At 36.7% G+C, this 12,982-nt stretch overlaps 3 protein-coding genes across 3 annotated transcripts; 1 reads left to right on the plus strand and 2 right to left on the minus strand.

Annotated features, from left to right (window-relative positions):
- The first annotated feature begins 19 nt into the window (after positions 1-19).
- Positions 20-4,803, plus strand: RAD23D (Rad23 UV excision repair protein family). The gene is made up of 12 exons (XM_086239957.1): positions 20-261; positions 809-970; positions 1,353-1,406; positions 1,514-1,587; positions 2,138-2,185; positions 2,366-2,543; positions 3,437-3,625; positions 3,700-3,765; positions 3,857-3,904; positions 4,013-4,122; positions 4,206-4,284; positions 4,435-4,803. Exons 1-12 carry the CDS (start codon positions 196-198, stop codon positions 4,549-4,551), a joined length of 1,191 nt encoding a protein of 396 aa, XP_086096083.1. The 5' UTR covers positions 20-195; the 3' UTR covers positions 4,552-4,803.
- Positions 4,804-5,871: 1,068 nt separating this feature from the next.
- LOC147288320 (small ribosomal subunit protein cS23z-like) lies at positions 5,872-7,139 on the minus strand. Its single transcript, XM_086241423.1, has 2 exons — positions 6,799-7,139; positions 5,872-6,327 (listed from the first exon to the last, which is right to left on the minus strand). The coding sequence occupies exons 1-2, from the start codon at positions 7,066-7,068 to the stop codon at positions 6,046-6,048; spliced, it is 552 nt and encodes a 183-aa protein (XP_086097549.1). The 5' UTR covers positions 7,069-7,139; the 3' UTR covers positions 5,872-6,045.
- A 421-nt stretch (positions 7,140-7,560) lies between these two features.
- Positions 7,561-12,685, minus strand: LOC147288321 (Flavodoxin family protein). Its single transcript, XM_086240491.1, has 12 exons — positions 12,446-12,685; positions 12,262-12,339; positions 12,061-12,165; positions 11,824-11,915; positions 11,554-11,738; positions 11,131-11,228; positions 10,969-11,046; positions 10,766-10,876; positions 9,573-9,692; positions 9,137-9,256; positions 8,650-8,866; positions 7,561-8,548 (listed from the first exon to the last, which is right to left on the minus strand). The coding sequence occupies exons 1-12, from the start codon at positions 12,584-12,586 to the stop codon at positions 8,019-8,021; spliced, it is 1,875 nt and encodes a 624-aa protein (XP_086096617.1). The 5' UTR covers positions 12,587-12,685; the 3' UTR covers positions 7,561-8,018.
- Between the last annotated feature and the right edge of the window lie 297 nt (positions 12,686-12,982).

Raw genomic sequence — 12,982 nt, forward strand, 5'->3', positions numbered from 1 at the left:
CTACATCCTGTAGCTATAAAAACCAGAACAAAGACTACTGCTTTTCGTTATCGTAGTGACTTTCTGCTCTCCCCTCCTACCCTCTCTCTCTATCTGAAAAAAGCGTAACCGGCGGCGACCGGAGATCGGAGACTCGCCGGAGAATCGGAACTGTACGGATTAAACGAATCGCAGAAGACGAAAAAGTAGGAGACGATGAAGGTTTTTGTCAAGACTTTGAAGGGCACTAACTTCGAGATCGAAGTGAAACCCGAAGAGACGGTATAAAAAATATATATACATGTACATAATATTTTGTTGTTTCAAATTAGCATAGATAAGAATTTGATTGTTTTTGTGCTTATTTATAAGGATCAGCGCTTCAATTTTGAGTAATTAGGGTTTTTGTGGATTGAATGTGAATTAGGGCTTTTCACGTCCCAGTATTGTAAAGTTTGTTGAATTGTTCACTCTCTTGGTTTGCATAATCGTGAATTTTGTGACATCTTTGTGAATTTACTATTCAGTTGTGCAAATTCTGTATCTCTAACATGAATTTTATATTAAAAACACATACATTGTTTCAATTTTGTCGTGTTTGAATTGAATGTTCAAGCTTTTATCCCGGAAAATTCATTGTCTATATCGGCTGGGGTAATCCAAATTCCAAAGCACAGCAAGGAACATAATCAAATCGACCAATCCTGATTGCTTTTTTCTGCTTACCCCAGTTGTATTCTTAAGCTTCTTCATAAGCACTGACACTAAGTTACTCTTTACATCTTTGGTTCCCGAACTTGTGGCAATTAATTTTGTCGATGTTTTTCAGGTTGCTGATGTCAAGAAAATTATTGAGACGGTACAGGGTGCAGATGTTTACCCTGCCGCACAACAGATGCTTATTCATCAGGGGAAGGTTCTTAAGGACTCCACAACCCTAGAAGAAAATAAAGTTGCTGAAAATAGTTTTATTGTGATAATGCTAACCAAGGTGAGTTTGCTGAGTTTGCATATTTCTTGCTAATTTTGGTGATGAAAGTAACAAAAGGGAGTTGTAATTTCTGTTTCATAGGTTTTATAATTGACAAAAATTCACTCTGCAAATCTGTTCATATTTATCCAATGTTTTTTAATTTTTTTTAACTGGAATTCAACAACATTAAAAAGAATAACAATGCATGAATGTGATGTTAATAACTATCAATTATGGCATTTGGATTACTTTGTGTTCTAATTCTTAGAATATGATTACTATAAGTAGGAAGACATAACATGTTTCCCTATGTTACAGAGTCAAAAGGCTTGCAATTTTTCTTTTATTTTACTTTCAAAGATGCCAATTGCTTAAGTATGTCCTATTTTATCAATTGTAGAATAAGGCTTCACCAAGCGGAGCCTCCAGTACACAAGGTGCACCTGCAAGTCAGGTAAATTCAGCTCAGTTGCTGTTTTTCGTATAGTTTTCATAGTTGAATGACTTTTTCACATTGGTATTGGATGAACTTGTTGTGATAGTTGAATGACTTATGTGTAGGCCCAACCTGCTAGTACTCCTACCTCGACAGCACCATCAGTAGCAACTCCAGCTCCTGCCCCAGCTGTGGCACAGTGAGTGTTGCCTCACACCTGTAGCTTTTGCTTTAATGTTTTTTTTTTTCTTTTTTGAATTATTCTTCTAAAATTATTTTTACTGAATGTATTTTTTGTTCGTCCTTTGCATGTGGATAATTTTGTTTACAATCTGATCATCAATAAAATATGAAGTATAGTATTGTTTCTATATAGTAAGACCTACATATTTTTGCCATATTATATAATTTCACCAAGTTGTAGGATAAAACTAACAATTTTAAACTGATACTACCAACAATCTGAGATTAGTTTTGACTTGTTATTTTAAAATTACAATATGCATTTATGCCTCCTTTTCCTTGTTTACTTTGAATTTAATTGTGTAATTTTCTTTAAATAAGTTTCCTATTATGATGTAGCAACCATGTCATAATAAACTGATGAGTTAGCTTTAAATGGTGTTCTTTTAAATAAGTGTAGTTAATCTCCATTTGTAGTCTCTATTTAATAATTATTTTGAATTTTGTAGCATTTAGTATTTAGTGCTTGATTTGATTACGTACTTTGGTCTTGGTGAACTGTCCAGGTCACAGCCTGTGGTTGAAACTGCTGCTGTTGTAGCTCCTGCTGATTCGTGAGTACTTCTTGTTGTATGTTTATGATTTCATATTTTGACTGTCACGACCAAGTGCTTTGGTTTTCTTTTTTTTCCTCGTGTAAACTATTGTTGAGATTTGAAGTCATTTGTTTAATTTTGGTAATTTGGTAGAATTTTATTGTTTCATTCTGATTTTATTATATTGGTTTGATGCAGATCAAGATCAGATGTGTATGGCCAAGCTGCATCAAATCTTGTTGCAGGAAATACTTTAGAGCCTACCATTCAGCAGATTCTAGATATGGGTGGAGGAAGTTGGGACCGGGACACTGTTGTCCGTGCTTTACGTGCTGCTTATAACAACCCTGAAAGGGCTGTTGAATATCTATATTCTGTGAGTACTAGCAACTTGGATGTTTTTGAATCTTTGTATTTTTCATGTTCACGCTGGATCTAGATTGTAATTTTCCAATATTGCTTTTCTATTTCAAGTGCAAATGTTTATATTAGCAATATCTATGGCATTACAAGAGTTGTGGTGTCTTGCTGAAGTGGAAAATGACCTTGCAGTTTATTTTTATTTTTCGAATTGTTGACAATATGTTCTGTCTATTGGTTGGGACTTTTGTCTGAGTTTACAAATTATGTGAGGATGTTGGTGTCCAATACATAACATTGAAACCTAGAGTAATCATTAATCAATTCCACTTGCTGAAAATGAGGATGTAGTCACAACTGTCAAAGGAAAAATGGTGGAACAATATTATCAGCTATTTTCTAAAACTTTTAATTACTTGGTAGGCATTTTTTTGCTGTTTCAGATCTACCTACTCGTGTCATATAAGTCTTGTGTCATTAGTAGGTATTCAGTTGATAAATATCGCCTACTTGTAAGATTTTGCATACTTTGATAATGATGGTACTCAGTGGTGTTGGGTTATGATAATTCCATCCATGGCTATATGAGCAATGAATTTGGCTGGTGAATCAGAAATTGGTGATTGTTTAGCACCTATTTGTTCAAAAGTGAAGTGAAGATCTAGTTGTTGCTTGCCGACCATCAGATGCTAACCAGTTTGGTCATGCGTTCTAAGTTCATTTTTCATACAATCTTGGTCATCGCCTTAAAGAAAGTAGGAAAAAAATTTAGACTAATGGCTTATACTTCGTTGGTCGTTCTTATCTTTACCAATTACTTGTTTTGGTTCCATTTTCCTGTCAGTATATGTAGTGGCAAGCACATTTAGGTGGTACTATCAGATTGACACAAGAATTAATGTATGTCAGGGCATTCCTGAACAAGCTGAAGTCCCGCCAGCAGCCCAAGTTCCTGCTGGTGAACAGGCTGCAAATCCTCTGGCAGCAAATCCCCTGGCAGGAGTAAATCCTCCGGCAGTAAATCCTCCAGCCCAGGCTCCACAACCAGCAGCGGCTACTGGTGGGCCCAACGCAAACCCACTAGATCTGTTTCCACAGGTAGATACTGTCTGATCAGTAACCTATGAACCTTGTTATAGGGTCAAGTGATTTATTCTACTTTCTTGAATCAGGGCCTTCCCAATATGGGTGCAAATGCTGGTGCAGGCAATTTGGACTTCCTGCGCAACAGTCCACAGGTATATATGTGCATATTTTTTTTCTTCTTGGAATCAGCTTATTTCTTGTTTGTGTGGTCGAGGTATCTAAGCTTCCAATTCATTATTTCAGTTCCAAGCTTTGAGAGCAATGGTGCAAGCAAACCCTCAAATTCTGCAGGTATTATATGCTGATCTTTATTTTGTTCTCTTTTTCTTTTTCTCATTTGGCCTGTCTTTTCCATTGCTATTATAATTTGAGGACTCATGGTAGCCTACCTTGTTGCAGCCTATGCTTCAAGAGTTAGGGAAGCAAAATCCACATCTAATGCAGCTCATTCAAGCACATCAAGTTGACTTCTTACGCTTGATAAATGAGCCCGTTGAGGGGGGAGAAGGGTTAGATAAATCTGCTTTACTTGTGGATTTCTTTGTTGATAATTGGATACACACGATGCTAATTTATTTAACACTATGCTCAGGAATCTGTTGGGTCAGTTGGGTTCTGCAATGCCACAGGCTGTGACTGTCACCCCTGAGGAGCGAGAAGCCATTGAACGTGTAAGTTTATTTGTGTATTTGCACCAGTTATTCTTTTTTGTTCTGATGTTCCAGTTATTGGTGCTCTGATTTTTATCACCTGTCTCTAAAGCAGCATGTGTTGTATCATTGTTTCGGTCAATCACTGACATGCAAAGCTTTTTCTTGCAGCTTGAAGCTATGGGTTTTGATCGGGCCCTAGTGTTGGAGGTATACTTTGCATGCAACAAAAATGAGGAGCTGGCGGCCAACTATCTCTTGGATCACATGCATGAGTTTGAGGAATGATGAGAATTGGGTTTACTTTGGTCTTATTATCTGTTTCTGAACTCTCTGCCATGTGGGTTAAGTTTAATAGGGTGTCTGATACTTTAATTCCAGATATTTATCTTGTATCTCTCCTGCAGACGGTGTCAATCCTTTTTCATGTTTTGGATGGCATAACTTCTCTATGTTTCGACTATTGGTTACCATAATCTATACAGATTTTTTTTCTCCCAAAAAGAAGATAATTTTGGTTTTATATACTTATTTACCTCACATTTTTTTTCTTCTGTAAAATTTTTGTTTTCATTGTTTATATATTCCCCTGTAATTATTTAGTAGATCTTATTCATGAGCTTGTAGAATTAACACGAGTTCAAAAAGAAAGGGAATGTGGGAAGATTGTTTAAGGGTAATATAATTCTTTCTGATAAAGAACAATTCCTCCATAATGTTTAACCAAATGATGACATTTCAGATGGTAAACTCCTTCGCGTTTTTACAATTGGAGAATGGTTGAGGTTGCGTCTATTAGAAACTTGCTATAGTGAGCAGGGTTCATCGTCGCTGTTAGGACAATAATGAATGTTTGCCGTTTATGGTTGAATTACATTGAACATGACAGTTTGCTGTTCACGAAAGACTGTAATTTGAAATTACACTACCTCAAGAGAGATCGTTTCCTACTTGGTTATATATGATGACCGCAGCAGAAATTGGATGTGTGTAATGATACATCGGCCAGAAGAAGCAGTCTTGAGGATCTGAGCCTGCTCTGCTAGGTTGGATGATCCCGACTCCTAAGCTTAGAGATGACGCCCATAAATTTCCCAAAGGGATGAAATATAACGATAATTTTATTTTTTTGAGTAGATGGAAGCCAAGAAAACGTAAAGAGGTTTCTGCAGCAGTAGCTGCAAAGAGGCTGCGTTTGAAGACATGGGGCTTATGCAGCTTCAAAGATTTAGTGCTCAAATAATAGATTTAAGTTTCAACAAGATCAGTGGCCACAAAAAAAAAAGGTTTCAACAAGATCAATCCTGATGGAGAACAAAAAAAAAATCAGGGATAGAAAGGACACCATCTGCTTCAAGTTTGGATTCAGATGACTATATTAAGAGACAGAAAACCAACCCCAAATCCAGTTTGCCAGAAGGCGCTGTTGCATAAGAGAACCCTAGCTTGGCAATGGATGCATACCAACATAATGCAATACAAACACAAAAAGAATCTTGGTATTGTTAATAAAGAAAATGATTTTAACACCATCTAATGGCTACTCAAAAGCCAATGTTCCATAAGTGAATTCTTGTCAGTTGACGGTTAGCACTGAGACAATCCATATCATCCAAAGAGAAACAAAGAACCCATATCTCATTCAAATTTAACAAATTGTGATACACAAGTAGTCGAAAGAGCTCTAATCAGCAGGTTATACAGAGTATTCCTAACATTCAAGCAAGCCCAGACTATAACACACAGCACCTTAGAATTCAAAAATATTTCTACACTGAAAGGTTACGCCAAATTGCCACCACTCTGCTGCCACAAATTGATGATATCGGTAGCCTGATTGAGAAGAATAATCATCTGCTTTTGAGAAATCCAAGGTTTGCTCTCAAGTAAGACCTTGAGCTCCTCCCAAGCATCTTTCCTAGGCCAAAAGTAATAAGGGCTGAGAGGGATGGAGCCATGGCCCGGTATCATTTGGTCAAGCGCAATGCCGATGTTCTTTTCCATCCAAATGAACTTCAACACAAGCCTTGGTTTGTCACTTGGCTTCACAACCACTCCAAGCTTCTACAATATCAAAAAGAGAAGTTAACTACAAGAGTAGTGTTTTTCTTAAACTAATAGTTTGTTTGATTACTGAAAAATGTGGGAAATGAAAGTACTGAAAATATTGAATTAGATATTCACTGCTTGCCTTATATAAAATGACCATATCAACTAAATCAAAAGCAAGGATTAATAAACTCAATTGAGTCAGATGATCCCAAACACAAAAAATAAAAATCTCTCATTTACAAGTCAATAATGAAGCCTGAGTAACATAATTCTAGCTTTACATTATAGACTTTTATTCCAACCAAAATTTTTAAGCAAACCCATTCAACTCAGCAAATGAATGCCAATAAACCCTTTCCGTACAATTTTCTCAGCAACTAAAGAGAACCCAGAAAAATGAAAAACAATGTTCGATTATAGAATGAAACAAATTAGACAAGGAAAAAAAAAAAAGAAAACCCAACAGAGAGAGATGAAGCAGACCTCTTTTTCTGGAGGGGTTTCGGTGGTGGTGTCATCAGCTCGCGTTTCTTGAGCGACTAGAGATTCAGCGGTGGCTGAGAGTTTGACGTTTCTTGTTGTGTGGGTCAGTCTGAGCTTCAGCTCAGGCAGCGAGTGAGAAACAAAGAAAGAAGAAGTCCTTGGCTTCAATGCTCTATGCCCATTAACCATAAGCTTTGGCTGAGGCAATTGTAGCCTCACGGAGGCACTGAGGTTTGCCTGACACTCAATCCCCAAACCCATAGATAACATTCTCCTTTCTTCTTAATTTCTTATCTATCTCACCCTTTCAGCGAGACTCAGAGACCAGAAAGAGAGAGACATCTACATATGTCAGATTGTGAACGGATAAAATGCCATTTTCACCTTGTTTCTGGGCCTATCTTGATAATCCAGGCCCAATAAAAAAGGGCCCAGATTCTGGTTTGTTTTGTGGGAAGTGGGAACAAAGGTCTACCATGTTGGCCCAAGCTCAGAGATCCAGCTGGGCTAAAGACTGAAGCTGAGGCCTGAAACCAACCCAAACTCGATCCAAGATGTTGCAAAACTTTTTGATAGCTCCACCCCGCATATCCTTGCCATGAGTCATGACTCAAAATATCAATCATGTATTTGTTTTTGTTATATAGAAAGGGGTCGAACCCTAGCCTAATCCTAATCCTAATCCTAATCCATTTTCCCAGCCTCAGTTACCACTTGAACTAACCAATTAACCCCAAAGGCTTATCAATCATGTATTTGTGTTACAATGTCAAGAAAATCGCGTATTTTTTAAGTTGAATTGCACATTTATATTACAGTATCAAGATAATGGAGAACTCAACACCTTATCTCTTTTACTTTTTCATCTAACCCTTGTATAAATACAAATGTTTATTTGGGTGATAATAACCCATGAATCAGAACAATTGAATTCTCTTCAACCACAATTACTCAAATTAAAAAAAAAAAGAAAAAGAAAAGAAGATTGAGATCCATCTCTGACAAGCTAGGCATGGAATGCTTGTAATTACCAGCCTATGATCTCTCTGCTTGTACAGATGCTATCTCCACTATCCACTGATTCCGAATCTAGGTATAACTCACACATAATCAAAGTCATGAACTTGAAGTTCCCACGAAAGATTCAATTTCTAGTACCTTCAGTGTAAAAGCTAGTTTCCCATTATTCCCTCCAGCAGATTTCGCAGTAGCATAAACGCTCAACTCCAGGCTTCAACATGGTATTTGCCAGCCTTTTCCAGAGCCTTAAGCCATCTCGCTGCAGATTCCTGAGGAAGGCCACTTTCTTTGCAAATAATTTCCTCAAAGGCTAACAACACATCCGAAGGCATTTTTGTCGAAGAACCAGCAACATAGATAGCAGCCCCCTCCATCAGCAAATTCCACACCCTTTGGCTATGTTCCTTCATCTTATGCTGAACATAGACCTTCTGTGGCTGGTCTCTTGAGAAGGCAACATAAAAGCCTCCACCCTTTGCTTCTGAAAGTACCCCACCATTTTGTGAATGAGACAACCAAAAATCTCTGTATAATAAATCATTGTCCTCATTCCTGCATCCAAAGAAGAACATTACTGGAGCAGTTGAACCAGTCAAACTCTGTATGGCTCTTTCCTCCACAAAGCCACGAAAAGGTGCACAGCCGGTTCCAGGTCCAATGAGAATGAGAGGAAGTGATGGTGGTGGTGGAGGAAGGGAACCTTTTTGAAACCACACTGGGACATAAATGCCTGTTTGTGAAGAAAAAAAATCAAGATATAAAAGGGTAGTTCATATAATAAGCTCCAATGGTTCATTATAATATGCTTTAGAAGTTTTGTACATGCCATACATTGTTCCGGATCAAGCTTGGCTAGCCATTTTGAGCAGAGGCCTTCTCGATTTCTTTTGAAAGGTGTTGTCCATGACACTGCATTCACTGTTAAGTGCACTTGATTGGGGTGAGCTGAAGGGGATGAAGAGATGGAGAAAGCTCTTGTTTTCAAAGGAGGAACCAACTGTACCAGCCATTCGAATGGCATTTGAACGGAGGGGAAATCCTCTAATACCTATATTTTAAAATATAAACTAAATTAATAAAAAGGTTACTACCCTTCCACCAACGTTTCTTGGTAAATGGCAAAGAAGCAAAAAAAAAAAAGTATCAGAATTCAGAACTAACAAATCATTCAACTGAAACCTAATTAGCTAGTAGGTCCAAGCCTATAAAATAGAATATATCAATATACAGAAGATCACTTCAAAAGCAAGTTTCTTATTTATGATAGGAAAACATAAAGGAGGAAATAAAGCAAATTCATCAATAGACTTGACATCACCTCTAGAACAGTCCTCCGTTCCCTCTGATTGTATTGGTATAGATCATCTCTTCCTTCAGGTGACACAAAATATGTAAGTCTTTCCTGTTCATGTTCAGCTGTTGCAAACATGCTCATGACCTGAAAATATTTACGGAAGACCAATTGAAGGGCACAGGCATGTGTGTACAACAACAATAACAAACTAAATAGTTTCTTAATTAGACTTTCCATTCCATACATTTACATGTAAGATGTTTGGCAATATCATAATTTTTCCTATTTATACAAATCACCTTCTAAGATTTCCTAAACAGTTGTATCTATAAATCAGTGACAATCAAAACCCAATTGGACGACAAGCAAGCAAGAATATGGTTGTAACAAAAGCAAGAAGTGATGCTTTCTCTAAGAAGTTTGCTAATAGAAATCTATGAGTTACATACTGGATTCTTGCCTCAAAGAAATAGCGTCGAGGAGAAGCTGATGCAACATCCATTGTCAATTCAACAAAAGTTTTCAATTTCATGGGGATACAAGTATAAAGAAGATGATTCTCCATCTCCAAAGGATGAACCTGAAATCAACAATTCTATGATTAAGAATAATATATATGTGGATATAACATAGTGCTTCTGTAAACAATCAAGGGAAATATAAAAAGCGAAAGATTTACATATATAATCCATTTCCTACCTTATCTCTACCCCTCTTCTACAAAAAAAAAAAAAAAAAAACTATTATAAAATAAAGGGAGACTTCCATTTAGGTCCTTTAGTTTTATAATATACTGAATATAGCCTTATGGCTTTTAAAATTCTAACTAAAATCCAATAATATTGTAATCATTTCATATTACACAATATTAGTCCATTATTTTCTTTATTTTTTTACACATACCAGGCACCGAGCGGTCGGCAACCATTTTCGATTGTTCGGTAATGCATTTTTACTTCTTTGTCAAGCCCTGGTTTGTCGGCTTTATATTAGATTTTAACTCTGAGATTTTAGGCGATTTTCGATTGTTTGACAATGCATTTTTACTTCTTTGTCAAGCCCTGGTTTGTCGGCTTTATATTAAGTTTTAACTCTGAGATTTTGGGCGATCTCAGAGTTAAAACCTAATATGCAGCCTCCACAAACCTTATTTTATACCCTAGGAAGGTATGAAGTTAACCCGTACCCTATACCCTCAAAAAATAAAAAAATAATGACATATTTCTTTGACAAGACAATGATCAAAGAACTTTATTTAGAAAAAATAAGGGCTTTATTTGGAAAAAAAAAGTCATAAGGTTTTTTTCCAAATAAGAAATGTTAGAAGGACTAAACTGTAATTTTTCCTAAAATAAATAGTGAGATTAACACGCCCTCTATATCTATCCTTCTCTCTTCCTCACTTTCTCACATTTAACGCCTGCATCATGCAATTTCTTCTCTCACAATTCTTCAATCCTTCAATTCTTTAACATATCAACTTCATATTTCTCCAACCCATATATTCATGTCTCCCTCTTTGGGATATTTACTCTAATGCTTCAAGAGTTATTTCAATCATTTCAAAAAATAAAGTATTCCAAAATTTTTCAAATAATTTATTTAGTACAAAATTGTAAAGTAGTACCATCCACATTCAACTAATCTACTCACAGTGATGAATGATTCAGGATCCAAATTACAACGAAGTATGAAAGCATCTATTGCAGCAGGATTTTGACTGGGGAGAACCTCAAGAACATCACCAACTTTGTAATCAATAGCCTGATATACATAAATGAAACATTTCACTTGAAAGAAAAATATTGGTATAATTAACAATAAAAAAGTAACAAGTACATTAGTAGAAAACTTACAGATGATACAAATTCAAATTTGAAGTGATGCACCTCTTTATCTTTACTAACTGATTTAGTCAACAGTTGATTTTTGACCTACATGAGCAAGTTTAAATGAGTTGAGGAATGCATGAGACAAAAAATATATGCTGGTAGAGAGAGAGATAGAGAGAGAACAACCATTTTAAGAATGCAGTCAGGCCTATACTTGTCATGAGAAAACTTTAAAGGAGACATTTTGCGAGCCCTTTCAATCTGCAACTCAATGTGATTCAAGTCTGAGAAAACCACAAGGCATGGCTTAATTAGACACTATGTGCGATGAGCTCAACAGTAATGACACATGCACAGATGCACTATCAGACATCAACTTCATGTCAAATGTAGGATTCATTTTGGTTCAAAGGGTCAATTGGGAAAGGAAATAAAACTTGTGATGTGTCATTCACATGGTAGAATCTGCAAACCTATCAATGGAAGTAAAGACTTACAGCTTTACAGACGTGCTTTATAAATATTCACCTTGTATAATGATGTTTGCAAACAAAAACAAAGTAATTACTGTTATTATACCGATAAGGGAACTCTAAATAGCCAAATTACCTGAATTAGTTGAAAATTGTGAATCCACCTTCTCAATGTCATGATACACAATTCGAATTTTAGGTTCAGCTATCAAATCCTCATATGGAATCAAAAAGTGTGGGCCCTTTGGGAAGAATTTGGGATTGATTTCATTCAACATATCCCACAACGATGTCATCCAAGGATCCAGAGCAGCCTCATACCTGTCAATGGTAAAAATAATATTTGTCCCAATCTAGAGCGTAGCGCAAAATTTCATTAATTAATTTTCTAATAGTGGAAACATACCCTGATGGGTGCTGATCATCTCCCAAACCTCTTTGGACAATTGGGGTTGCCCCAAGATCCAATAGCCTTCTATCAAGCTTCTTTGCAACAAACTGCAGCCATAACCCATGATGACCATACAAGTTCCAATTAAATTGGAGGGTCGAGAAGTAACTTTAGTCTCATCAGTCATATCAAATATTAGACAAAACAGTGACGCAGAAGATAAAGAAATGACACAAAATGCTTAAGTATTACATTAAATTTCTGGTACCCAGAATCACCCAATCCAAAAACAGCATAATGAAGTCCGTTCAGCCAGTTGCCACTTAGATTTTTCTTCAAAAGATATTTCCAAAATCCCTGCATATATTATATATGCAAAACTAAAAATCTGGGCCTCACGGAATAATTATCATAAATAAGTAAATAAGCAAACAATTCAATTGCCAAGCAAACCTTCAGGGAATCGGGAGTGTCCCCCTGGCCTGTTGTTGAAACCACAAAAATTACAGTGCCCTCTTGGGGTAAGCAACTCTGAGACAGTAAACAAAGAAAACAAATTAGAGCGTTATTCGAGATGGTGATTGTGTTCATTCTGTATTATAATTTATGAAAAAGAAATGGAATAGAATAGAGTTACGGCGTCGTATTGGTCGATGGAAAGGAGGTGGACGGGGCAGCCTCTGCGCTCGGCTTCACGGCCCACTCGCTCGGCAGCGTCTAACGCGTTTCCGGTTTGAGTGGCGTAGAGTATAAGTAGCTTCTTCGGCCTCTCTTCCATGTCTCTGACTCTCTGAGGCCTACCTAAGCAAGCTGATGTCAAATTCTCATCAGAGACGCATAGAAAGAGGAAGAGGAAGAGGGAAACAGTGAGATTTTGTGTGCGCTTTTATATGGCTCGCCAGGGGCCGGTTCACAATAAAAAGAACCGGTCTGTCCTACTTACTGACGGTTACAAGTTAAAAGACTGAAATGGAGTGATTAACGTGAATTTGTGCATGGCCAAAAAAAAAAACGTGCATTCAAGTGAAACTGGAGGTAAACTTCGAGGAGGACTGTTGTACTTATAATTAAGCTGTAAAGAGAAATTAGGTGCATTTTTATTTAATTTTCTAAAATTCTACTATTTTACTTTCTATTTTAATAAAGAAAAAAAACATGTTTGGTAACAAATTAT

The sequence above is a fragment of the Dryas octopetala genome, chromosome 4 (assembly GCF_963921425.1).
Source record: "Dryas octopetala chromosome 4, drDryOcto1.1, whole genome shotgun sequence".
NCBI classification, from domain to species: Eukaryota; Viridiplantae; Streptophyta; class Magnoliopsida; order Rosales; family Rosaceae; genus Dryas; species Dryas octopetala.

Excerpts from the sequence above, each read along its gene's own strand:
- RAD23D (XM_086239957.1), top strand. The coding sequence starts at position 196 with ATGAAGGTTTTTGTCAAGACTTTGAAGGGCACTAACTTCGAGATCGAA. Across the intron at positions 1,407-1,513 it reads AAGGTGCACCTGCAAGTCAG|GCCCAACCTGCTAGTACTCC; the intron begins GTAAATTCAGCT and ends ACTTATGTGTAG. Across the intron at positions 4,285-4,434 it reads AGCGAGAAGCCATTGAACGT|CTTGAAGCTATGGGTTTTGA; the intron begins GTAAGTTTATTT and ends TTTTTCTTGCAG.
- LOC147288320 (XM_086241423.1), bottom strand. The coding sequence starts at position 7,068 with ATGTTATCTATGGGTTTGGGGATTGAGTGTCAGGCAAACCTCAGTGCC. Across the intron at positions 6,328-6,798 it reads AAACCCCTCCAGAAAAAGAG|AAGCTTGGAGTGGTTGTGAA; the intron begins GTCTGCTTCATC and ends TTGATATTGTAG.
- LOC147288321 (XM_086240491.1), bottom strand. The coding sequence starts at position 12,586 with ATGGAAGAGAGGCCGAAGAAGCTACTTATACTCTACGCCACTCAAACC. Across the intron at positions 10,877-10,968 it reads AATTTGAATTTGTATCATCT|GCTATTGATTACAAAGTTGG; the intron begins GTAAGTTTTCTA and ends TATGTATATCAG. Across the intron at positions 9,693-10,765 it reads ATCCTGAATCATTCATCACT|GTTCATCCTTTGGAGATGGA; the intron begins GTGAGTAGATTA and ends TGTTGATTTCAG.